Source organism: Eretmochelys imbricata, chromosome 1 (assembly GCF_965152235.1).
Source record: "Eretmochelys imbricata isolate rEreImb1 chromosome 1, rEreImb1.hap1, whole genome shotgun sequence".
In the NCBI taxonomy this organism is placed as follows: Eukaryota; Metazoa; Chordata; order Testudines; family Cheloniidae; genus Eretmochelys; species Eretmochelys imbricata.
The window spans coordinates 21681861-21708524 of record NC_135572.1 but is presented as its reverse complement, the minus strand read 5'-3'; the positions used below and the strand labels follow the sequence as shown (position 1 = coordinate 21708524).

Below are 26664 nucleotides of genomic sequence, written 5' to 3'. Positions count from 1 at the left end.
TAGAAACATTTTGATTTTACGTTTTGTTAAATTTTGCATACGTCAGGTTAGGCCCCAAATTTAGGTTATGTAAAAACAATGTTTCTTTAAAAGGTTTGATTTAAAATGACAGAGGTGGGAGACTGAATATATTGTAGCATTCTATCCTTCACTTGCCTTTTTATACGTTAGTATCATATCTCATATAGCCCTCCACTGGGCTCAAAAGTGATTCATCTTGCATATCACCTGTGCTGCATTGCTTGGGTGCAGTCTAAGATTTACCTGAACACTCAACTTTACATTTTCTTTCTCAAGTTTGTTTGTCCCATCTTTGATATGGTCTTGCCTTAGATAAAAAAACTCAGATATTACAGTGATCAAGCTCTAAACATAGAGGTTATAGGCATTAGAGGAGGGAAGAGACCTATTGAGTCCAACCTCCTTCCAGTATAAAATATTTACAGTACAAATAGATATCATGACATTCTCCGAACTTCCATGCAGCTTGGGTGTGGATTGGGCTGGTAATTAGAAAAATGAGCTAGTTTTTTTAAAAAATAATTGAGACTCCAGGGAAGCTAAAGCTTTAGAATCATACCAAACTACACATAAAGTGTTAGCACTGGTAAGTAAAAGTCCTGACGGCCAAATTTTGGCCTGGTGTAAACAGGTGCAGTGCTCTTGAAGTCAACAATGTTTCACATGCTTATGCCCAGTCTGAATTTGCCTCAAAGGATGTGGAGCAATTTCAGTCTATGTAGGATTCCCTTATTAATTTCATTCTTTTTTTTTTCCCTAGGATGCACACTCTGTAGCAAAGGATAAACCTGGTTTATTAAATAGTATTTGTGAGTGTCATAAATATAAAGGGAAGGGTAACCACTTTTCTGTATACAGTGCTATACAATCCCTCCTGGCCAGAGGCAAAACCCTTTCACCTGTAAAGGGTTAACAAGCTAAGATAACCTTGCTGGCACCTGACCCAAAATGACCAATGAGGGGACAAGATACTTTCAAATCTGGAGGGGGGGAACAAAGGGTTTGTCTGTCTGTGTGATGCTTTTGCTGGGAACAGATCAGGAATGCAGCCTTACAACTGCTGTTAAGTTCGTAAGTAATCTAGCTAGCAATGCATTCATTTCCTTTTGTTTAATGGCTGGTAAAATAAGCTGTGCTGGATGGAATGTATATTCCTATTTTTATGTCTTTTTTGTAACTTAAGGTTTTGCCTAGAGGGATTCTCTATGTTTTGAATCCGATTACCCTGTAAGGTATTTACCATCCTGATTTTACAGAGATGATTCTTTTACCTTTTCTTTAATTAAAATTCTTCTTTAAGAACCTGATTGATTTTTCATTGTTCTTAAGATCCAAGGGTTTGGTCTGTGTTCACCTGTACAAATTGGTGAGGATTCTTATCAAGCCTTCCCCAGGAAAGGGAGTGTAGGGCTTGGAGGGGATATTTTGGGGGAAGACATCTCCAAGTGGGCTCTTTCCCTGTTCTTTGTTTAAAACGCTTGGTGGTGGTAGCATATGGTTCACGGACAAGGCAAAGTTTGTACCTTGGGGAAGTTTTTAACCTAAAGTGGTAAGAATAAGCTTAGGGGGTCTTTCATGTAGGTCCAACATCTGTACCCTAGAGTTCAGAGTGGGGAAGGAACCTTGACAGTGAGAAAATACTGTACATTAGGAAAAACTAAATAGCCCGTGGCAGTTGAACAGGTTGCAGATTATGCTCCTTTTGCATGCGGCACCTGCAGAAGGTCATTTGTTTTTGTAATTCAAAATATAATGGATGCACTTCAGACTCAAAGCTGAAAAAGTTCAGAATTTTGAAAAGTTGGTGATCTTAAAAGTTTTGGTAGCTTGGTGGTTGAATCCATGTCACTGGCAGTGTGACTTGTAACTTACCTTTGCACTTGCATACTGAACTTTATGCTTGTGTAACTTTTGCTTGCCTCTCCATACAATTTTTGATTTCATCTTAACCTGTCATCCTTCAACTGTCTTCCAGGTTTTGGTAAAGAACAAGCAGAGACCATTGTATCAGCATTAACAACTTTGTCAAATCTCAGCCTAGACACAGTCTACAAGGATATGGTGACCCAAGCTCAGCAGGTGGTAAATCAGTGATTTATTGTTTCCTTGTCATTTTATATGTCCATGAAGCATCATATACACAAATGGTGCTTTATAACATATAGTAGTTTATATTTTTGTCTTTTAAAATATAAGAGAACTAGTATAGTGGATACTTTACTGAGGCAAATTGTCCTAAAATCCTAGCTGAGTTTAAATTAGAGAGGAATAAGTGATATCTTGCATTTACTATAGCACCTTTCATCCCATAGAAACCAAAAGTTCTTTCCAAAAGTAAGAATGATCTACAAATGCTATGCAGGGATTGCTTCATCTGCTACTGAAAGGCAGCCTGTGGGGTGAGATAGCAACTGTTTAACAACGCACAGCAACACTGCACAACAGTTTAGGACAGGAAGTGAATTTCAAGGAAGATTATTCTGATTGTTAATCATGATATGGATGCTTTAGGTAGAGGAAAGTAGCCTGTGTCTTTTATTTAACAATAGCATAGGTATACGGTATTGGCCTTGGTTGGTTTTTTGTTGATAAATTAAAAACCACCAAAACTGGTTCATGATGATCTTGACTCTTTCTGCATATTTGGCTCATGGAACTGGTCCTGTTATACAGTTCAAACATACACTGATGCTTCATGCAAAGAATCCTATTGATTGTCTTATTTAACTTGTAGGTTCAAGCTAGTTCTTGTAAAATTATGTGATTGTAGTAAGCCAGTAAAATAATTTGGTATGTCTGGGTGTACGGGGGAGGATAATTAATTTCATCATCTCAAATGTGTGAAATTAAAAGGATCTAAGAATTTTACTCTTTGCGAAGTAGACAATTGGACCAGTGTAACTAGACTCCGATACAAAATAATAGTTTAAATAATTAATCAAGAAGACACTAGACTGAGAATTATATACCACTTATGTTCAGTGAGAATATGCAATTAAGCACAAATAGCACAAATTACTTCTCAATTATTAAGCCATGGAGTTTTATAGCCAACCGATTTTTTTCCCTTAGTTATTTTTTTAATTTTAAGAACTTTTACCATGAATAACTGAATTATGGGAGTAGAGGAGAACCCAAGAACTTGTTTTTTTTCTGTTCTTTTTATCTTTTCCTTTAATATGGAAACCCTACTGGCTTTGAGACCCTGCTGTGTCTAAAGAAGTATAAATGTACATTGCCTAGATCCCAAATGTAGCTTCCTTTTATAACGTGGGGTAGCTTAGTGAATGTTATAATCAGACTCAGAAATTTTTTAATTTTTTAATTCGGTGTGTGGAGATAATAGATCCAAACATAAGCACAGCCAACGTACTGTAAGGAATTGTAGGAAAGTAATACAATGTGTGTTCAACAAAGTAGGGATCAGACCCGATGGAGGTTGTTCATACCTCTGAAATGTTCGGCACTCTGAACAAAACATTACGGCTATTCTTTCACATGTTTACAACTGAACATTGACTTAATACAGCTTTGAAATTTACTATGCAGAAGAAAAATTTTGCTTTCCCTTAATTTTTTTAGTAGTTTACATTTAACACAGTACTGTATTTGCGTTTTTTGGTGGGGTCTCTGCTGATGCCTAATTGCGTACTTCCAGTTCCAAATGAGGTGTGTGGTTGACTGGTCAGTTTGTAACTCTGGTGTTCATAACTCTGAGGTTCTACTGTAATTTTGAATTGGAAGTGAGGAGTACTAACTCTCTTGAATCCTGAATTGGGGCTGGGCATTTTCCTTCTCACTAAGCCCAATAGCCTCGAAAGCAGGCTCCCACATAATTCCATGTCACTAATATTTAAAGGAACAGTACAATGAAACTGTCTAGGACCTGTAAGTACTACAAGATCCTGAGGTCAGGTAGGTTTTTTGTTCATTTCAAATCTAAGGGTTCGTATTATTTTTTAAAATTCTAAGTTGAAGTGAATTTAGTGCTTGTGCAAGTGGCAGCTTGAACAGTGCTGGAAGCTGAACTCTGTCCACACAATAGGTAAGTCAGTGAGATTTCCTACAACGCCTTGCCAATGTGCCTCATCACATTGGGGTGAGAGAGTAGTTTGGTATCCATAACCATTCAGTCCTTGGCCTCTCCGCCAACCCTTATAGCAAGGAGGACTCATTAGTGCTAAATATGATTATGTCCACTAGGAACTGGACTGAGACCGTTAGCTTATTTCATATGGGCATCAAAAGTACGTGGTGACTGAAGGTTCAACCAGGGAATTCTGATCTATTTTATTGACCAACTTTGTGGGCCAAATACCTGTGGCTTTTCTACCTTAGTTTTAGAATTGTTTTATAAAACAGCAAAAGTAAAGGTTCTGAATCCCTCGAACAAACTCCAGCTTTTCATTGTCTGTTACTATGTGACGTTTTTTTTATGCCTGACAGTCACCAGTTAATGATTTCATGCACATCAAGACTTTGCTTTCTGTGACCTAAGCAAGTCTCTTTCTTCCTGTTGCAATGCAATGCTTGAAAAGGTCTTAGCATTTCTTAGCAGTTCTGAGTGATTACTATATTATTTCCTAGGAAATAACTCTGCAGCAGATAATGGCGCATTTAGACTCTATTCGGAAAGATATGGTCATCCTAGAGAAAAGTGAATTTGCAAACCTGAGAGCAGAGAATGAGGTACTACTGAATCTTTCTAACTGAACAGATAAATTGCAAAATATGTTGAGAAGTATTCTTTTTGGAACCAACTGTTTAGATACAAGCAATCACTGATACTTTCACCAGTGCTGAAAGCTTAGTTTTCTTGTTCTTTAAAAATTAACAATCTGTCTGTGACTCTTTCTGCCTTGTAAGTGGCATGTTTGGTATTCATATAAACATAAATTTGGGATACAGATTCATACAATTTCCCCAGAAGAAAACAAACCCATATTTAAATCCTTGAATGGTCTAATGTACTTTTAAGGCCTATTACCATTATTTAATGCTGGAAAAGTGTGTAGTTCTTTGAGACACAGAATTCAACAAAACTTTGACGTAGGGTATGTCTACACCATGAAATTAGGTCGATTTTATAGAAGTCGCTTTTTAGAAATCAGTTTTAGACAGTCGATTGTGTATGTCCCCACTAAGCGCATTAAGTCGGCGGAGTGTGTCCTCAGTACCGTGGCTAGCATCGACTTACAGAGCGGTGCACTGTGGGTAGCTGTCTCACAGTTCCCGCAGTCTCCGCTGCCCATTGGAATTCTGGGTTAAGCTCCCAATGCCTGATGTGGCAAAAACATTGTCACGGGTGGTTTTGGGTACATGTCGTCAGTCGCCCCTCCCTCTGTGAAAGCAACGGCAGACAATCGTTTCACGCCTTTTTTCCTGGGATACCCGTGCAGATGCCATACCACGGCAAGCATGGAGCCCGTTCAGCTCACCACTGCTGTTATGAGCATTGTAAACACCTCGCGCATTATCCTGGAATATGTGCAGAACCGGGCTAAGAGACGCCAGCATGAGGACGATTGTGAGGAGGACATGGACACAGATGTTCCTGAAAGCATGGGCTGTGGCAGTGGGGGTGGTTGATACAGTGGAATGCCAATTCTGGGCCCAGCAAACAAGCACAGACTGGTGGGACCGCATAGTGTTGTAAGTAGGATGATTCACAGTGGCTGCGAAACTTTCGCATGCGTATGGCCACTTTCCTTGAACTTTGAGTTGCTTTCCCCTGCCCTAAAGCGCCGGAATACCAAGATGAGAGCTGCCCTGACAGTTGAGAAGCGAGTGACCATAGCCCTGTGGAAGCCTGCAATGCCAGATTGCTACCAGTCAGTCGGGAATCAATTTGGAGTGGGCAAGTCTACTGTGGGGACTGCTGTGATCCAAGTAGCCAATGCAGTCACTGATGTTCTGCTATCAAGGGTAGTGACTCTAGGAAACGTGCAGGTCATACTGGATGGCTTTGCTGCAATGGGGTTCCCTAACTGTGGTGTGGCAATAGACGGAACGCATATCCCTATTTTGGCACCGGACCACCTTGCCAACCAGTACGTAAACAGCAAGGGGTACTTCTCAAGGTGCTGCAAGCACTGGTGGATCACAAGGGACGTTTCACTGGCATCAACGTGGGATGGCCGGGAAAGGTGCATGACGCTCGCATCTTTAGGAACTCCAGACTGTTTGAGCAGTTGCAAGAAGGGACTTACTTCCCAGACCAGAAAATTACCGTTGGGGATGTTGAAATGCCAATAGTTATCCTTGGGGACCCAGCCTACCCCTTGCTCCCATGGCTCATGAAGCCATACACAGGCAGCCGGGACAGTAGTAAGGAGCAGTTCAACTATAGGCTGAGCAAGTGAAGAATGGTGGTAGAATGTGCCTTTGGACGTTTAAAAGCTCACTGGTGCTGTTTGCTGACTAGGTTAGACCTCAGCGCAACCAACATTCCCATTGTTATTGCTGCTTGCTGTGTGCTCCATAATATCAGAGAGTAAGGGGGAGATGTTTATGGCGGGATGGGAGGTTGAGGCAAATTGCCAGGTGGCTGATTTTGAGCAGAGAAGAATTTGAGCATTTTGAGAAGAGCACAGCAGGGCGCGCTGCACATCAGAGAGGCTTTGAAAACCAGTTTCATGGTTGGCCAGGCTACGGTGTGACAGTTGTGTGTGTTTCTCCTTGATGCAAACCCGCCCCCTTTGTTGATTTTAATTCCCAGTAAGCCAACCACCCTCCCCCCCTTCAATCACAGCTGGCAAAGGAAATAAAGTAACTGTTGTTTTGAAACCATGTATTCTTTCTTTATTAATTAAAAAAAAAGTGAGATAACTGACAAGGTAGCCCGGGTGGGGTGGGGTGAGGAAGGAGGGAAGGATAAGGCCACATTGCTTATTGTAGCCATGCTACAAATCAAAACTGTTTGAATGACAGCCTTCTGTTGCTTGGGCCATCTTCTGGAGTGAAGTGGCTGGGTGCCCGGAGCCTCCCTCCCTGCGTTCTTGGGCGTCTGGGTGAGGAGGATATGGAACTTGGGGAGGAGGGCAGGCAGTTATACAATGGATGCAGCGGGGGTCTGTGCTCCTGTTGGCTTTCCTGCAGCTCCAACAGACGCTTCATCAAATTCGTTTGCTCCCCCATTGCCTCCTGCCTCTGCTCTTCGCGCTCACTTAATGCTTTCCTGGCCTCTGCCACTGAATGTCTCCATGCATTAAGCTATGCCGTATCAGTGCGGGAGGACTGCACAAGCTCGGAAAACATGTCATTGCCAGTGCATTTTTTTCGCCTTCTGATCTGCAATAACCTCAGGGATGGAGATGATAGCGGGAGCATAGGAACATTCGCACCTGGGGGGAGATAAAAAGGGAGAGTAAAATTTAAGATGATACATTTCTGAGAACAAAAGGGAGACTCTTTCACAGTGGATCAAGTAATTCACAGCAGACAGCACATGTGCTTTAGGTACGAGGTCGCATTTTGCCTTTTATATTGAGTGCCTGCTGGTGTGGTTACACATCACACACGGCTGGGCAACAGAATTCGGTTTCCAGGCAGCCATGGTAAGCCTTTTGGTATGCGGGGTTGGCTTCTTACGCCTTCGTAACATATGGGAATGGTTTCAAACTGCAGCGCCATCCTTTCCCATAGCAAGCAATGCAGTTGGGTTTCACATTTAAAAGGAGGGGCTGCAGTTTTCGGGTGGATGTGCAGCACACACCTCTCCCCACCCCACCGCATGGCTATTCTCTGGGATGATCCCTTTAGCCAAGCGCAAACAACCCAGCATGAACGGGGTCCTTTTACTGTTCCCTTACAAAAATTCCCCTGTTTCAATCAGGTGACCATGAATGACATCACTCTCCTGAGGCTAACACAGAAAGATAAAGACAGAATGTTGCTTGAATGCGACCAAAACCCAGGATCATTTGCTGCCATGCTTTGTGCTGCAATGATTCCAAACTATTTGCTACTGGCTTGGCGTGGTAAAGTGTCCTACCGTGGAGGACGAAATAAGGCAGCCCTCGCCAGAAACCTTCTGCAAAGGCTTTCAGAGTTCCTCCAGGAGAGCTTCATGGAGATGTCCCTTGAGAATTCCTGCTCCATCCCCAGACACGTTAACAGACTTTTCCAGTAGCTGTACTGGCTGTGAATGCATCCCAATTCTTCAGGGCAAATCAAACATTAAACACTATTGCTTTTAAACCCTGTACTGTAGTTACAAATGTGCACTCACCAGAGCTTCCTCCTCCGGCTTCAAGATCGGGGATCCTGCCTTGGGAGGGTAATAGCTCCAGGGCGATGAAAAGCTCCTTGCTGCCGGGGAGAACGGATTCACCGCTTGCCTGCTGCGCATTCTCCTCCTCCTCTTCCTCATCCACAAAATCCTCCTCCCTGTTGCGTGAGACTCCCCCCCCCCCCCCTTGCAGGTGTCCACAGACAGTTGTGGGGTAGTGGTAGGGTCCCCCCTAGAATGCCATGCAGCTGATCATAAAAGCGGCATGTATGGGGCTCTGCCCCAGAGCAACCGTTTGCCTCCTTTGTCTTTTGGGAGGCTTGCCTGAGCTCCTTAACTTTCACATGGTACTGCTGCGTGTCCCTGTTGTAGCCTCTCTCCACCATGCCCTCTGCAATTTTGGCATATATATTAGCATTTCTTCTTTTTGATCGGAGTTCGGTCTGCACAGATTCTTCTTCCCCATACAGCAGTCAGATCCAGTGTCTCCCTTTCGGTCCATGCTGGAGCTCGTTTGCAATTCTGGGGGGACTGCATGGTCATCTGTGCGGCTGAGCTTGCCACATTGACCAAACAGGAAATGAAATCAAAATTTCCCAGGGCTTTTCCTGTGTACTTTGCTAGTGCATTGGAGTTCAAAGTGCTGTCCAGAGCAGTCACATTGGAGCACTCTGGGATAGCTCCCAGAGGCCAATACCATCAAATTGCATCTGCACTACCCCAAATTCAACCCAGCAAGGTCGATTTTAGCACTACTCCCCTTGCTGGGGAGGAGTACAGAAGTCAATTTTAAGAGCCCTTTAGGTCGATGGAATGGGGTTGGTTGTGTAGATGCATTCATTTTTAAATCGACCTAACCTCATAGTGTAGACCAGGGTTTAGATATTTTTACTTCACTTTCCTTTTCCTGAGAGTATTTTGTATATTCATGGATGTGTTTCCACTATTCTTAGGATATATGAGCCAACATTCAGAATGACAAGATGCTTAGGTGCACTATCCATAGACATTGATCCACCCACTTGGTTTTAACCAAATTTTAAATAGCTCTAGATACCAGACGTAATTGATATTAGAAGTTTGACTACTATTAACATGTCTAATCTGGGACAGACAGGTCCATCCATGAAAAGATTTATTCCTGAAATACCATAATTTTCAGTGATCCACTTCAGTCAGTGTAACAAATATGTGATGGCAATGGTCTGACTATCCAGCTAAAATGGTTAGTCACTTACGACTTCTGTAAAATGGTCTTTTTTTTTCCTTTGTACCTAGAAAATGAAAATTGAGTTGGATCAAGTTAAACAGCAGCTAATGGTAGGTAAACAGCAAGTACCTATAGAGTCTAATATTCAGGGAAGTGTGTAATTAGTTTATTTTATCTTTGTTTCTTTTGAAGAATGAAACTAGTAAAATCAGAGCTGATAATAAGCTGGACATAAATCTGGAAAGGAGCAGAGTGACAGATATGGTAAGCTGTTTTTAAAAGATGTCTCTATCAATTGTTTGCCATATTCCATTACTGAGATTGTAATTTCTCCCTTCTTAATCTGTAGTTCACAGATCAGGAAAAGAATCTGATGGAAGCAACTACAGAGTTTCATAAAAAAGTGAGTTAGCGCTGTTCTGTAATAATAATTGACAATTTTATATTATGGACTCAGTCCTGCCTTCATGGACCCAAAATTCTGACTGGAGTTAGCAGGATTTTGAGTGTACAAGAAATGGAAGATACCACATGACTTAAACCTGTGTTTCTTAAGCACGCATTAAAATACTCATATACACATGTACAAGTATGAATATCACAAACTGGATCATGTTCTAAAGCATCTAATCTGCTTCCTTTGAAATAACTGTTTGCATAAAACTTTAAAACATTATGCATGACTTTTTAATGCTGGTGGTTGTGCTCTTGTATTTTAGCTGTATTCTGTATTAACATTTCTAGCACAAATAACTCTATACAGTTTATATTTATTTTAATGAAGACTTGTACTCTCAAAGAACATCAGGAACCTAGGTCCTTTACGCCTGGTCAGAATTTTCAAACCTGCTCTCTATGATGTTCTGTCCGTGGCGTCCCTCCTTCTCACTCTTCATGCTTCAGTCACTCACATGGTTGCACCTCCCATCGCTACACCGGTGGCTCACGGGTCTGCCTCTCCACTCCTGACCTGTCTCCCTTCACCCAATCCTTCATCTTTAGCCTGTTTTTATAGTTGTTTCCCAGGTGTCTGATCATCAAACTTCACACAGCCAAAACTGCTCCTGATCTTTCCTCTCAAACCCTCCCCATTCTCTAAGTTCTCTGTAACTGCTGACAACACTAGCCTTCTCCATATCACTCAGGTCTTTGACTCCTCACTCTTTTGCCTTGCACATCAGTACTATCTAACTTCCCACTTCTTCCATAATATTTCTAATGGAATTTGTAGGTACTTGGCACTTCAGAGAAAATAAGGCCACTTTAATTAGGTGCTTAAACATGGTCAGCATTGCAGTTAAACTGATACAGAACTTACTGTACCATGTTTCCATGGTAAAATATATGGAAATTAATTAATTTAACTCTCTAGACAAAATAATTGGCTGTTATTACCCTTCCTGCCATGTTGTATATGTTTTGTAGCCAGTAACTGCTCTGTGGAAGGTCTTAAATATGCTGTTTGAGTGATGAAACAGGTCTCTCTCCTTAATGAAGGTTAGAAGAGGTGTGATGTGCTAAATCAAGGTCACTGCTAGGTAGACAGTATAACATAAAATATAAAACTCTCAAGCTTCTGGACATAGCCAATTGCAAACTGACTGGGGTTAGAAAGAAATTTCCCCTTTTGGACAGATTATTTCTTAACTGTCAGCTGTAGAGTTTCTTGTACCTTTCTCTGAAGAATCTGTTACTGGCCATTGTCGGGGCAGGACGCAGACAAAATGGAACATGGGTCTGAATTCATAAGGCAGTTCATGGAAGGGGAGGGGAATATTTTTTTAAAAGTTAATCAAAATATACATCCATGTTGAATGCTCCCCATAGACAGATTAGTTGGGGCATTTGACACACATCATGTTGAACTCAATTTTAGCTTTTTCTTTGCTATTCCCCTTTGAAAACCACTCTTCAGTTGCATTACATACTGCTCTGCTCATCTTGTAAGCTCACTTATAGGCTACACATCTTAATTCAACAAGGGTTTTGAGATTTTTCATTTTAATAGATGTTTTCTCTTTACGTAGAATAGCTGACAGCATTGCCGTCTGTTTTGTTTTGTTTTTTTAAGTTGAGGGAGCAGGAGATGAGACCCATACATATGCCATGTCTTGTAATGTATTTCAGGATTCAAATACCAACAGTGCTATTGCAGAAATCAGTAATAAAATTGATACACAAATAGCCTCCTTAAAAACTCTCATGGAATCAAATAAACTGGAGACAATACGTTATTTGGCAGGTATGTTGGTGGGGAGGGGCATTAATACTGTAGTGTGTTTCAGAAATGTCAAATTTGATTCAAAATGCAGATTTTAGGAAGCTCAGTTCTTGGAAAGCTCCTTTGGTAGCCTGGTCATAGTTCCTGAGTTCTTTCACATTAAAACATGAGCAGCAAACAAAATGAGCATGTGTATATACATAATTATGAAAATAAGACCGTAGATGTATCTCGCAAGAGGACAAATTAAAGATATGGTCTCTAGGCCGAAAAGTTTAGTCTCCAGTTGGGTGTGGCAAGGGATCAAGTAAATGATGGGAAATATTGAAGCAAAAGGAGGTCAAGAGGTCATTTGTTCTGCTAGTGAACATCTCTTGTTTAGCTTTTATCATAATTTATAAAAGGATTATTTGACATAAGACCATGGGTAGGCAGAAAACTTGAGAGGGACTTCAGTGGGATCACGATTGGGCCCAAAATTGGGATAGAAGGACATGAGTACAGGATATAAAAACTGCTTCCCATGACATTCATCCTTGCTGCAGTCAGCAAGCCCCTGCTGCAGAGATGCCCCAGTGAAAACCATCCTGGGCCCCCTCAGCCACCAAAGAATTGTTCTGGGGCTTAAAGCTAGTCTATAGGGAGTGAAGTGGTATATTCACATATCCATATGGTCTGATGTGGTGGTAGTTTGAGTTGGCTTGCTCAAAAAAGTCTTAAAAGCTTATGACTTCTATTGCATGCACTTACTGATCTGTAGGGAGATCTCGACCTTGATCAATGTACCTTAACTACAAGTAGCAGTAAACTTTCCAGTCAAGTTTTCAAAGAAACATGCTTTCAAATCTGGTAATTTATGTAAGCTTTAAAGAAAACAAATTGAGCTTAGATGAGATTCATTTCCCAGTCTGCCTGTAGACAGTAAAAATTACACAGAATTGGAGCTGGGTGAAAGGGAAGTAACCAAACAATTGTGGAATTGAGAAAGCAAGTCCAACAATAAGAACTGAACATGGTTAACCCCCTCTAAACCTTTGCTAAACTGCTGGTTCAATAAGTATAGAAGGACAGTTGTTGAGATTTCACACACTCTGCTCTTAGCTACCCTGACATTGTACCAGTTATATGTATTGTCAACTGAGTTCTCTCTTAGTTTAAACATCTTTTTGATTTGTGTACTGAAAACATGTCATAACTGCCCCAACCCTTAAAATAGTTTCTGTACAGAAAGGGTTGAAACTTAGAGAGAAGCACTTTTTTAAAATAAAATCTGTTTTAGATTGTCTCATATCATCTAGAGTTCTATACATCCTTCTGTCTGTGGCAAAAATGAATTCCTTGCATGTAACACAAGGCGATATTGAGTGTTATATTAATTATTTCCTTTCTTTTTATAGCTTCTGTTTTCACTTGCCTAGCAATAGCACTGGGATTTTATAGATTTTGGAAATAGACCCAGTGGAACTACTGCACTACAGATAGAGGAAGAAAAGGCCACCGACATCATGGAACATCTGTTTGGTCATACTCTGTTCGCTACTGCGGGTATTCGTAGTGCCTTTGTTCTTGTATTGATAATGTGTACTAAAAAATATTCTCTGTAATAATAAAGGTCAAAATAGTTAGGGGCAATAATAGGAACCTTTCCTTAACTTCTAATTGATTCTTCAGTGGCCCTTTTTTCAAAAACCTCATACAGAAGAAACATTGAATCTGTGTTTATATAAAATCAGAATGTTTTTTGGCATAAGAATCAAAGAACATGTCCTATGATTGATTTTGGAAAGGTTCTGTTCTCATGAACATTTATCCCACTCTCACGTCCCCGCCAAAGGAAAATGTTTACCATCTGATGTGACCAAATGCAAGGAGCTATCCTACTCTGAGACTTCTGTGCATCTTAAACTACTGGAGCTGCAAGTTTACATTCCATCCCGATTCTCCTCTCTCCTGCCAGGTGAGATGTGTCCCCCACCTTTATAAAATTGTTAAAATAAAGCCTTTTCAAAAGGATCCCTTTCCCAGCATAAAGCTGAGTCTTATAGATTAAAAATAACTAAAATGCTCACCCCTTCTTTGACAGTTTCCTCCACCCATACAGCCAAACGATTTTTTAACTCCCTTGTCTGAGGGGAAATGTCACATATGGCAATGTGTGTGTATAACTCCCTGAGCAAGACAAAGGTTGGCTTTTGACTCCTTTCTGTTGCTGGAGATACAGAACTCGCCTATATGGTCCATATCCTTTACCTGAAAGCAGAATCCGGCTTGAAATGTGGAAATCTTTCATTTCTTTCATGAAACTGCTGATGCTCCTGCCTCCAGATCCCTCTTGAAAGCGGGTGAGCACCATAGTCCTTGGGAAATAAATTGGTCCCATTGACTGTTCTAAACCAAACTTAAATCTTGATCTCTTTACCTTCTGCCAATGGCTGATAAATTTCAACATTAAGACATGACAGGATGGGAGGATATTTTTGCAACGTTTAAGCAACCAATAGTATTTTAGTTAAGTCCTTGTCACAGGAGATTATTTTTCACCACAAGTGTAATTAAGTAACAGTGTTATACCAATAAAATAAAAACCAGCAGGATCTTATTAAAGGGAAAAAGGCAAAATACCACATTTATTGTGAATACAGAAAGAATCCTAGTAAGCAGTTAGTTATAGCTATAACATCACACACACACACGTACGTACATACATACGTACGTACGTTCTGCAAGGTTGTTATCATAGTTACCAGCCTTAAAGTTGCTCATGCCAAGTCAGTGGCCAGGTGGCCTGGACATGAAGAGGGAGCAGGGCCTTGTCAGATACTCATCTGATGCTCCTGGAAGTTGGTTTGCAGAATCAGAGCCCAAAGTTCTCACTTTTTAGAGTCTATTTTTATAGGACTTTCTTCCTATGCCAGTCTATGGGAATTGCTTCATCATGCTGTTGCTGAATCAATCAGCAGATAGCACATTCCTGACGGCTCCAAGATGTTATCTTGTTCTTTGGTTCTCCCATTCTTGAGGCTGTTGGGTGGATTCCAGTCTGCCCTCCGGGGGGTCCTCTGGTTATTTCCACTTGACGCCTTCTTCAGCCAATGGACACTGGATTCTTAGGCTGGCACCTCCCTGATCATTCAGTCATTATCCACACCAAGCATCCATCCACATACATCCTCTATCTCTATTTTAATCACAATTGTTAATACAGCAAAAGGGTGGGGAGTCTCTGGGTGCTGTTTCTGTTGTTACAGAGTATTGCTTTGAGTCTCTCTCTGTGTGAATTGCTTTGAGAACAGACTCTGTCTTAGAATGTACTAACACAATTAGCAGCTTGCAAGTTTCACACATAGAGGGAGAGAAACAGTACCAAAAACCAAGAGACCTCTTCATTAGTAATACCCTGGAATTGAAACTATGGGGAATCAAACTCATTTGTGATTTTTAATACAGAACTTCTTTAATATGATCCAACATAATCCCCCTTTTGACACTAAGATTTATAATCGTCAGTGTCACTTTCTATGTAGCCTATTCAAGAGAAAGTACTGTGAGGCAATTTGAGTTTGTGATTCCAATTCATGCCACATACATGATCCTAGTGATGTATCTTTACTATAAGGTTCTGGGGCAACAGGCAAGGTGAGGCACACCCACATTTAAGGAGTCCATTCAGTACAACCTCTAGTGTCCAATAGCTTCCCTCCCTCCCCAGCCCACTGGCTCAAGGTCCAGGGTAGCCAGAAGGATCCCATGTGTAATATGGGGAGTGGGTTAACCTTCAATACCTTTGCCTCCAGGGACTGTTGGTGTGCAATTTTGACAACAATTTCTCCCATTAACAAGTCTGGTTTACAATACTGGAAACATATTGCATCCATTCATATTGATAAGTGTCAAACAATGATCTCTTTCTTTTTTAACAAATGCATCAAACCCTTAATATTTCCCAATATGACCCAGAACATTTTGTGTTCCAAAGTAGCTAGTGCAAGTATCTGCATTTCAGTGCATCCCATAGCTATGGCTGTGTAGTTTCCTATTTCTAATATTTTTTTTTCTTATGGATAAGCCATGTGGTAGTATTAAGCCATTACTAAAGATTCCATCGGCCTTTTAGGTTACGCAGACCAATTTGGACCAAGTCTACATTGGCATGTACTTGTTTTTGTATCAGGCTGTCCTGTAGCTGGGACAGAAAGCTTAATTTATTTTTAAGTTCCTGCAGGTCTTCGGTATTTTTTTTTTTTTAAACACACAACAGTGCTAGCAATAAGACAAAACACAAGACAAAACATTGAACACAGAACACAATTTCTATTGTGACAGTAGATTCATGGTATTGGGTTGTTGCTGGCATCAGCTTTTCCTGATTTTCTGAAAGACAAAAAGAACATGTTTCTACCCCTTTTGGGGTGGCAGATTATTGCTTAAAATATTTCTTTTACAAATACCCTTGCTGATTGCAGGCAAAACAGAGGAATTGCCCCCACATTTTCCTGTTTTTGTTCTATAGGCAGGCCAGGTTTCAATGGCTTTTATTTTTTAAGGGTTATGGGGAAATTATCCCACCGTTTAGTCATTAAATCCCTGAGTTTTCCTTCTTATACAGCAGACCAAGTTTATAATGTTTTTCCTGCTGTGTTAAGCTTTAAGTTTTATTTACAGGTAATAACTGAGAAGCATCATTACCATACGACCTTAAAGGATTTTTCCAAAAATCATACACACTATACGTTGTTACAGGGATACTTATTATCATTAAATTTATTAAAATTATCTTGTTATCCCATGCCTTTTATTTAGACAATTTGTTTGCTGACCAGGTATGTCCTTTATCTGCAGCTCCTTTGTGCTGCTAGTTCTTTCCTTCCTTTATCATTTAGGTAATTTGCATTTTCACAGAAACTTCCTGCTTTTGAATTTAAAGCCATCAGCAGCTCAGAGAGTCTATCTTAAAAGGGACATAATCAACTTTCACCAGAGTTTTGATTACTTTTAACTTCTGCTTCCAAAACACACAGCAATCTGAAAAAGAAAACCCAACCTATTGTGGCTCCCTTTGGAGCCCTAATAGCATTTTAATTAAGTAGCATGGTATGTTTGCATTTCTTTTGCCCCTTCTATAATATACCCTGCACATGTTCTTGGGCAAATGCACATTCCTTCCGTAGTTTAACTTCCATAACATTATCCAGATCCATTTTTACATAAGGTGTCACTATTTCTTTTTTTGCTTACAGAGTTTTCATGTACCTTTATCAAAGTGACAGTCTGATTACTCAGAGCCATTTTAGGACTCAGTGTTTCTAACATTGCTTCTTTTTGTTTTGTGCACCTCACCCCTGCTGTTGCTTCAGAGAGGCACTGTCTTTTTTTAATTTTTTTTTTTTTTACTACAACTCTCATCTGCTATTTTGTTACAAAAACAAACAAACAAAAAACAAACAAAAAGAATCCAACATTTTTTTTTTTTATATTCTCCTGATTTTGACTGCCCTGCTGCAGCCATAACTTAAAAACATTTTAAATTTTGTAAAACATTGAGTTACCTCTTTAAGGGTTAAATGCCAAATCCCAAAGCCAAACAACACTAATTACCTGTGTCTAGGAAAAAGGTCTGTCAGTTTTGCAACTTTGAATTAAAGAGTCAAATGGATTTTTAGTGGCATTATTTAAAACAAAAACAAAACTAACTGGTCCTTAGAACTTTACATATTTACACACACACAGACAGATACATACACATTTTCTTTTCCTTAACATCCCTTCCACACTGCTCTGTTTTTTACATCTTACATTCCCTTTATACATTTGAGGCAGTTAAGTTCCAACAGAACCCTCTTATGTTCTTTTAGCAAATTTGACTAAATTGTCCAGTCAAATGATTTTAAGTTTATTTTTGCCTGGCTAATTTACAGACATTCCTTTGGAAAAGGGCCCATTTTTCTTTCAGAATGGCTGCAAAGAAACCAAGAATGCTCTTTCTCTAACACTTTTCCTTTTTAACATTTTCGGTTAAAAGTTGTTTGGGTGAAATACAAAGTTTAACTGCTTAATTCCCTCCAGCCTCTGCAGAGTTAACTTTTTTTTTTACACTCTCTTTTCTCTTTGTACTTATGCCTGGGGGTGCCGTACATAGGACCTTCTCCCCCTTTACCTGCCTCCCTCCAGCCTCTGCAGAGTTAACTTTTTCACTCTTTTTGTATTCCTGGAATGCCTCTTTCACTATTTTCAGCTGGCTTTGGGTATTTGTAGCCAGCACCTTCCAATTGTCTGCTCCCTTTTCCATTTGTGCCTTTTCCTCTTTACATGAAGACAAGCGGAGGGAAGAATCCTTACATGCCTCCCACAACAACCAAATTGCTGCTGCATCTCTTTTGGCAGCACTAGAAGGTTTGTATATGAGGGTATACTGAGCCAATCTATCCTCTATGTCCAAAATAGTGCAGACATCAGCTAGGGCTTGTTTAGTCCAAGGACTGTGCCCAAATTTTTGAAGGATTTGTTTAAAAGGTGTAATTTCTTTAACAAAAGGTGAGGTTGGAGTTCCTTCTGATTCCATTGCTCCCTCTGGTACTGGCTTACCCTGTTTTCTTTTAAACATCTTAACATGGATATTTCAATCTCTTTGTCACTGCTGGTATTACTTAGCAAGTGACATAGCCTAGATTCTGAAATCATAGCTTAATCTATGCGTTTTTCCCCTGCTACCTTCCCAGAGGCCAGCAGGTCCAGTTAACCTATTTCTCCCAGCTACCTTCTCGGAGGCCAGCAGGTCCGGTTAACCTGTTCTTCCCTGCTACCTTCTCGGAGGCCAGCAGGTCCCCTGCTACCTTCTCGGAGGCCAGCAGGTCCCCTGCTACCTTCTCGGAGGCCAGCAGGTCTGGTTAACCTAATAGAAATGCCTAGCTCACTAGAGCTGGCGGTGTGCACACCAATATTTACAATAACTGAGGTTTTTTACCAATATTCCCCCTTTCGCATTTCTCCACCAAAATGTTATACCAATAAAATAAAAACCAGCAGGATCTTATTAAAGGGAAAAAGGCAAAATACCACATTTATTGTGAATACAGAAAGAATCCTAGTAAGCAGTTAGTTATAGCTATAACATTCCATTCAATCTCATATTCATTCACACACACACACACACACACACACACACACGTACGTTCTGCAAGGTAGTTATCATAGTTACCAGCCTTAGAGTTGCTCATGCCAAGCCACTGGCCAGGTGGCCTGGACATGAGGAGGGAGCAGGGCCTTGTCAGATGCTCATTTGATGCTCCTGGAAGTTGGTTTGCAGAATCAGACCCCAAAGTTCTCACTTTTTAGAGTCTATTTTTATAGGAATTTCTTCCTATACCAGTCTATGGGAATTGCTTCATCATGCTGTTGCTGAATCAATCAGCAGATAGCACATTCCTGACGGCTCCAAGATGTTATCTTGTTCTTTGGTTCTCCCATTCTTGAGGCTGTTGGGTGGATTCCAGTCTGCCCTCCGAGGGGTCCTCTGGTTATTTCCACTTGACGCCTTCTTCAGCCAATGGACACTGGATTCTTAGGCTGGCACCTCCCTGATCATTCAGTCATTATCCACACCAAGCATCCATCCACATACATCCTCTATCTCTATTTTAATCACAATTGTTAATACAGCAAAAGGGCGGGGAGTCTCTGGGTGCTGTTTCTGTTGTTACAGAGTATTGCTTTGAGTCTCTCTCTGTGTGAATTGCTTTGAGAACAGACTCTGTCTTAGAATGTACTAACGCAATTAGCAGCTTGCAAGTTTCACACACAGAGGGAGAGAAACAGTACCAAAAACCAAGAGACCTCTTCATTAGTAATACCCTGGAATTGAAACTATGGGGAATCAAACTCATTTGCGATTTTAATACAGAACTTCTTTAATATGATCCAACAACAGTGCCAATGCTTAGTTCCATTCTTTACAGGTAACTATGTTCCTATTGAGTAAATTTTAACTCTGAGTAGTCTCTGTACAGGGGGGAGAGGTTTTGTATACAGTACTGTATAGAGGCATTTTCAGGTGACTCTGGTTTACTGTTTACAAATTGAATTTGCTAGTGTCCTGTGAATTTTATATTCTGTGTATGAAATTATGTATTTAAACACTCCCTTGTAGCATAATAAAATTAAGTTACATTGCTGTCCAAGAACATGGAGTACAATTTACCAATTTGTAAAACTGAGATAACATCTTACAGTAAGAATAGTTATTCTCCTAAGAGCTGAGGCTACTCTATTTGTATACATTTCTGTGGTGACCTAGAATCCTATTTTCGATGTCTCCAACTCAAGGAATATTTCCAACACAACTCTGAACAACATACTAACCCACAGAGACCTTCCTACCAAGACTACAAAAAGAAGGATTCTGGGTGGATTCCTCCTGAAGGTCGAAACAACAGACTGGACTTCTGCATAGAGTGTTTCCGCCAATGTGCACGGGCTGAAATTGTGGAAAAGCAGCATCCCTTGCCCCATAACCTCAGCCGTGCAGAACACAATGCCATCCACAGCTTCAGAAACAACTCTGACATCATAATCAAAAAGGCTGACAAAGGAGGTGCTGTCGTCATCATGAATAGGTCTACCAATGTGATATATGCCATCATGTGCCAGCAATGCCCCTCTGCCTACATTGGCCAAACTGGACAGTCTCTACATAAAAGAATAAATGGACACAAATCAGATGTCAAGAATTATAACATTCAAAAACCAGTCGGAGAACACTTCAATCTCTTTGGTCACTCAATTACAGACCGAAAAGTCGCAATTCTTCAACAAAAAAACTTCAAAAACAGACTCTGAGAGACTGCTGAATTGGAATTAATTTGCAAACTGGATACAATTAACTTAGGCTTGACTAGAGACTGGGAGTGGATGGGTCATTACACAAAGTAAAACTATATTTCCCCATGTTTATTCCCCACCCCCCTCTCCCCCACCTCCCCACTATTCCTCAGATGTTCTTGTCAACTGCTGGAAATGGCCCACCTTGATTATCACTACAAAAGGTTCCCCCCCCCCCGCTCTCCTGCTGGTAATAGCTCACCTTACCTGATCACTCTCCTTACAGTGTGTATGGTAACACCCATTTATATATGTGTATATAAATCTCCCCACTGTATTTTCCACTGAATGCATCTGATGAAGTGAGCTGTAGCTCACAAAAGCTTATGCTCAAATAAATTGGTTACTCTCTAAGGTGCCACAAGTCCTCCTTTTCATAGAATCATAGAATATCAGGGTTGGAAGGGACCTCAGGAGGTCATCTAGTCCAACCCCCTGCTCAAAGCAGGACCAATCCCCAATTAAATTTTCTTTTTGCGGATACAGACTAACACGGCTGCTACTCTGAAACCTGTACTCTATTTATGTATTTTCCTTGTATGTGCTCTGTACCTAGAGAATTAATTATTTTTTCATCCCTTTGTATGATAGATTTAGGTGTGTTACAAGTAAAGGTTTTAGAGAATCACTTGAGCCTATTTTAAACACCATATTTATAGTTAAGGGTCTACTTAAATCACAGAACAATCACACATTTTTTGCAGGTTGGTCATGGCATAAATAGCAAATTTCGCAGATATTTATGCAGTGACCAACCTACAGTGGATTTCTCCACAGCGTTTCTCAAACTGGGGGCCCCAACCCAAAAGAGGGTTGCAGGCCTGTTGCAGGGGGCTTATGGTACTGTCACCCTTACTCCAGCAGCCGTGCCGCCTGAAGCTGGGCGGCAGGAGAGTGGCAGCTACTGGCTGGGTGCCCAGTTCTGAAGGCAGCTCCCCCACTACCAGCAGCAGAGAAATAAGGGTGACATGGCATTGCCGGCCTTACTTCTGTGCTGCTGCTCCTGGTGGCGGCACTGCCTTCAGAGCTGGGTGCCCGGCCAGCAGCCACTGCTCTCCACTCACTCTCCCTTCAGACTGGGCAGCCAGAGACCAGATTTTCATGGTACATGACTTGATTTTCATGGCTGTGAATTTGGTAGACCCCTATTTATTCATCTTCCAGTGTACCTCAACCATTTCCGTTTGCAGCATCCACTTCTAACTGATCCACAAAGGGCTCTTTGCCGTGATGAATACTACACAAATATTTGACACCAAAAATGACTGGTAATCACATCTGCAGTTCTCTTCCACAGATCGTGATTCATTTGCTCTCAATAGGTAGAACCCAGGAGTTGCATTTCTCCCTGTCATTACCTGCTCCTCAGTAATGGCTAATCAGTTTTAAGATTTGGTATCTACCAAACTGACATACTGTAAGGAAGGATAGTTACATGTCTGAATTGGGCATAAAGGAATCTGAATTTAAGGCATCTGGAAGAAAGGGCAAGTTACTCCAAGTTAGACTCTCCTCTGAAATTGACCTATAATCTTTATTACCCAAAGAATCCTCAAAATAGAGGAATCATCACCTCCTGTTCCTTAAATATCCCTCCCCATTATGTGACTGTTTCTCACGTGAAAGGCAACACTTCTATTCTTTGTTCCCCCTTCGTAATCATTTTAGTCTTCCCTAATTGCATGGAATTGAGTAAATTTCTACTGTGGAAGTATGTGTTTTGTTGAATGGAATGTGTCTCATTTGCATGTGCAGCAGTCTCATTAAAACCAATGTAAGTTTTGAGAACAGCTTGATGGTAGGCTTAGGCTTAATGGTTGCAGGGGTAAATTGGGATCTAGGGAGCATTAGTTGTTTGGAATTTTCTGTCTGATTATTGTATGTTTTCGGTCGTAGAACTTTTTATTTTATTCACCAGCTTCCCTCAGCTTTCAGAGTTGTGTTTTCTTGGCTGCTTTCTTTCTTGATTCTGCAGTATCTTTGTATATGGAGGGCTTGAGTTAAATTTAAAAGGTCTTTCTCCACTGCTCATCCTACTTTGCTGGAATGGCCATTTATTTTGCAAAAGTGTTGACGTCAATGTGAGTCATTGGGCAGCTAGTCGTATGCTTGGAGCCTATGTTTTATGTTGCATCTTCCTGACCTGCTGCTGCTATTTGCTACAAGGGCCACTCCCCAAAACTTCCCCTTAGCCTGTGATGAACCTTGCATCCAGGGCAAGTATATCCTCGGCCATTAGGCACTGGGAGCCCATACGTTTGTTTTCCCATTCAAACAAAGCTGATTTCTCCTAACTAACCATCGGAGGAGGCAACACCGCTGTATTAAATGCATTTGCTGGAAGTTTGTGTGTGTGTGATTTCTTTATATTTGTTCCTGAAAACTATTCTAAGTATATTGGTAATAGTGTCCAGTTTTTGGCTTCTTATGCTAAGTTTGGGTGAGGGGGCTGTAGTTTGTAGAGTTGTGGGAGGACTGCAGAAAATATTTTGGAAAATACCTGCCCTTTGATGTAATATGATGTGTTCAAAGGGCAAAAGATTTTTCTCTCTGGAAGTATTTTGATGACCCCTGAGGAAAAATACCGTCAGCCTGGGGTGATGAGTCAGAAAACGGAACTCCCTCAAATGCAGAGAAATCACCCTAAACTTCCCTTCAGTTTGATCGCAGGATTTTCACAAGAGATTGAAAGGAAGAACCTCTGAGCATATCCCTGCTACATTTAATTCATTTGTAGTGTGAAATCTGAGCTTATATTTAATACCTCTGTACAGATCAGCCAAAAGTCAGGATTGTTCTATGAACTTTTTAATTTATTCAGAAGTATAACTACTTTATGTGTCGCTTTGGATTATAAAGTATTGCAAATGCAGCACAGTCATGACCAAGGGCCAAATTCTTCTACTTCTTGTTGGTATCAATGTTTTTTACACAGCTGTAATTTGGTCCTGAGTGTGTCTCAGGGGTCTGGATAGTAAAACTGTCAACTCCTTTGTCCCCTTTAACTGAAAACGTATTCCTTAAGCATGAAATCAGCGTAAGGGAGTTTGCTGTTAAGTGATGACCACGTGAGGAGTTGGCACAGCCGGATTATTTACACAAGCAGATATTTGTAGGGTGTATATACGGTCATTATATAGTTGCCCCATAAGTTGCCCTGTCTCTTTTCCTTCTGTCATTTGAATTACTTTTTCATATAAGTGACATATGAAAGATGTCAATGTCCATGTCTTAGTGAAAGACATGGAAGAGTTTGGATAAACAAGAATACTTGGTCTGGAGGTTCAGTTAGAGCAAGTCTTTGCAGAAGTACTTAACGCATTTATCTCTTCTGAGTATATGATGAAAACCACTTATTATGGATAAAATTTTCAAAAGCTCCTAATTTTCATTGAAAGTCCAGGGGCCTTAGGAGCCTAGCTCACTTCTGAAAAATTAAGTGCTCTTGAAAATTTTACCCTATATGATTTGCTAATTAGTCACTACCCTGTGCCAATATAAAAAGGAAAAAAAAAAAATCACCATTGCAGAAAACAGTGTCTCTTTCCACAATAAGATTTATCTTTAAGCAAAGAAACTGGTACATAGCTAGTTAAAACCACAAAGATCGGAAACCATACGTGATGTACAGCATTAAGCTGTAAATATACTATATGCACACTTCTGTAGGACCTTGAGGGTTGTCTTCTACAAGTGTCAAGGTAGTGCTATTACATAACATTTCCACTCCCTCCTGTGAAATGTGACTTACACAGATACCTTTTATTCCTCTCTGAAAGTTAACCCTTGTTTGGCATGAGTTTAGCTCATGGCAATATTGTCTGATGTGGCCCTGTCCTGTCACTCTTAGCGTTGCATTTCCTATGTGAACACCCTTCTCTAACTCTGTCAGTCTGACAAGATGGATACAAAACAGCAACTCTCAATTCGCACCTCAGTATCGTCTTACAAACACTCCGCCGGGGCTGCCTGGTGGCTTTTTCTTCATTTTCTTTTTCTCTTTGCCTAAATTAGAGGCAGCCTCGCCTTCCTAAAAAGAGAATATAAAAGCCATTAAACTTCAGTCACTCACCTACACCTGCTTCCTTAGCAAGGGAGGATTTTAAACCACATAAACTCCTTTGTAAAGTCACAAAATGCTGTCTTACAGGATAAGATATATAGTAATAGCCAGGATCATGGCTTATTCTAACACTCAGTTATTGAGCCTGTAGTTTGGAAAACAAGCCACTGGAATGACCGTTTTCTTATATCTCACTTTTCTTTCCTTCTTCCCCTCCAGCCACCCTTACCACCCCTGCCAGCAATGTCTTCACCCCTAACTAGCTGATCTGATCTGCCTGCCCCCCCACTATTTGCCTAAGGTGAGGCATGAAGCAGATTGAGGTGCCACCTCCCTATTAGACAACACTCCCTTTCTGGGATAGATACATCTACAGCTCACAGATGTTCAGCTTCATGCTCCTGTCATTTGTTTTAAGAGAGGGGTGAAGACTTGAAAAAGTGTAGTGGTGCAAACTGAACAGAACTTTTATTTCAGCTGTGGTGTGGTTCAGTGCTGTCCGCAGGGCACCAAGAAGCTTGCAGAGTATTCTGTAAGTGCCACAGACGTAACACTTTTTTCTGAACAGTCATTAATACTTTGGTGTTTGTTGTTAACAACCAAGTCTCAATTTCAAACCCAAGCTTGTTCTTTTCATTAGATGCACTTAAAATACTGTAGACGTTTGGGAACTTTCTGAAAAATTACCTGCTTTCTTTTTTTGTGTGCATCTTTTAAGTGAGAAGGTCAATTGCTGAGTGGGGACAACAGGGAGGTTTGTGTGGCACTCAGAGATTGCATTAACTCTGCGTATCCCAGAGACTGAAATAGAACTGGGGCCTTAAGCAGTCTCTATTAAACCAGCGCAAGCACCCAATCCCTCAATGTTAGTGGAGCCGGAAATACCCCTGAAAGTTGAGTCAGGTGTATATCAAAATGAAATAATAGCAAGAATATCGATTTCACAGGTAGCATTGTGACATTTTGATTCATGAGGCTATGGATAATACAAAGAATACAAATGTGGTACTTTAGTCAAGGTACAGCATGCCGACATTTACGGGGTCGGACAAGATGCTAGCAATGCTGCCCTGGTTTACTGCAGTACTTGGGATTGTCTCCATTGCCATCTACATTGGTTTTAATTCTGAAGCCAAGCAGGAGGAGATGGGAAATTCCAAAGATGAAAGCTCAATCGCTCACCTCTGATGTGGGTTAGAGGTGGCAGAGTCCTCTTGTGGAGCATAGCAGTATGAAACCAGAAAGGACCCCTCTGCCTGATGCAGAGATGGATTTGAAAATGAATCTGCCTCAGTGAAAGAAGTTTCCGCTCCCCTGTCTGAGAAGCTATTGAAGTGGCTACCACTGTTAAACTGCAGCCCAATTGTGCCCTTTCAGAGAACTGATATAAGGGAGTAAAATATACCCCTCATGTAGCTGTATTGAGTGAAATGGACTGATGCAGCTGCTAGAGTAGCCCCAGGTTTTCCAAAACTCCCTGGTGAGCTGATGTCCTAGCCAATGCCCCGGGGTTGGGTCATGGAAGCAGAAAGTGATGGCTTTTCAGCAGCACTGGGGGGAGGGGGCAGCAGGCAAGGAGAGGAGCTTAGATGGGATGCAAAGGTCAGGGGCAGTTGTGTGGGAGCAGCCATGGGTGAGGGAGAGAAGGGGGGAAGCAGCCATGAAGCAGGAGACGGGAGGAGGGCGTGAGGGGAGTAGAAGCACTCATAAAGAGAGTAGTGTTGAGAGAAGCTAGTTGAATAGATGTGGGATTAGCTATGAGATAGAAAGCCTGGGGGTTAGTGAGAAATGGGACAGTTATGATTGCAGGTTATGCAGTTGGCTGAATGCAGTTATGAATGGGGCCTGTGGCATCATGAGATTGAAGGAGACAGAGATTAGGGTTGGGCACAGACATGGAGCAATTTTATAGCCCTCAGTGGCTATGACATGAGTGGCATTTCCACATAAAACCCACTCCTTTTTAATTGCCCAGTCTTGCTGCCAGTCTCACCAGAGGCCATAGACAGAGACCCATGGAGACTGAGCTAACGTCTCACCACAAG

At 41.1% G+C, this 26664-nt stretch overlaps 2 protein-coding genes across 10 annotated transcripts in view; one reads left to right on the top strand and one right to left on the bottom strand.

The window, feature by feature from the left end:
* CCDC90B (coiled-coil domain containing 90B) overlaps nt 1–22899 on the top strand; it is a 28646-nt gene extending 5747 nt beyond the window's left edge. For 3 of the 9 annotated variants that reach the window (XM_077807723.1, XM_077807730.1, XM_077807739.1), the window contains exons 3-11: nt 782–830; nt 1997–2103; nt 4609–4710; nt 9530–9571; nt 9654–9725; nt 9811–9864; nt 11589–11703; nt 13080–18530; nt 18561–22899. In XM_077807723.1, coding sequence (XP_077663849.1) covers nt 782–830; nt 1997–2103; nt 4609–4710; nt 9530–9571; nt 9654–9725; nt 9811–9864; nt 11589–11703; nt 13080–13135 — 597 coding nt within the window. In that variant the 3' untranslated portion in view covers nt 13136–18530; nt 18561–22899. The remainder of the gene's footprint in view (nt 1–781; nt 831–1996; nt 2104–4608; nt 4711–9529; nt 9572–9653; nt 9726–9810; nt 9865–11588; nt 11704–13079; nt 18531–18560) is intronic. The other 6 variants (XM_077807683.1, XM_077807707.1, XM_077807716.1 and 3 more) reach the window with 4 other exon arrangements.
* A 1591-nt stretch (nt 22900–24490) lies between these two features.
* Nucleotides 24491–26664, bottom strand: part of ANKRD42 (ankyrin repeat domain 42) — a 28997-nt gene continuing 26823 nt past the window's right edge. The window contains exon 12 of the mRNA XM_077807670.1: nt 24491–24586. Coding sequence (XP_077663796.1) covers nt 24491–24586 — 96 coding nt within the window. The remainder of the gene's footprint in view (nt 24587–26664) is intronic.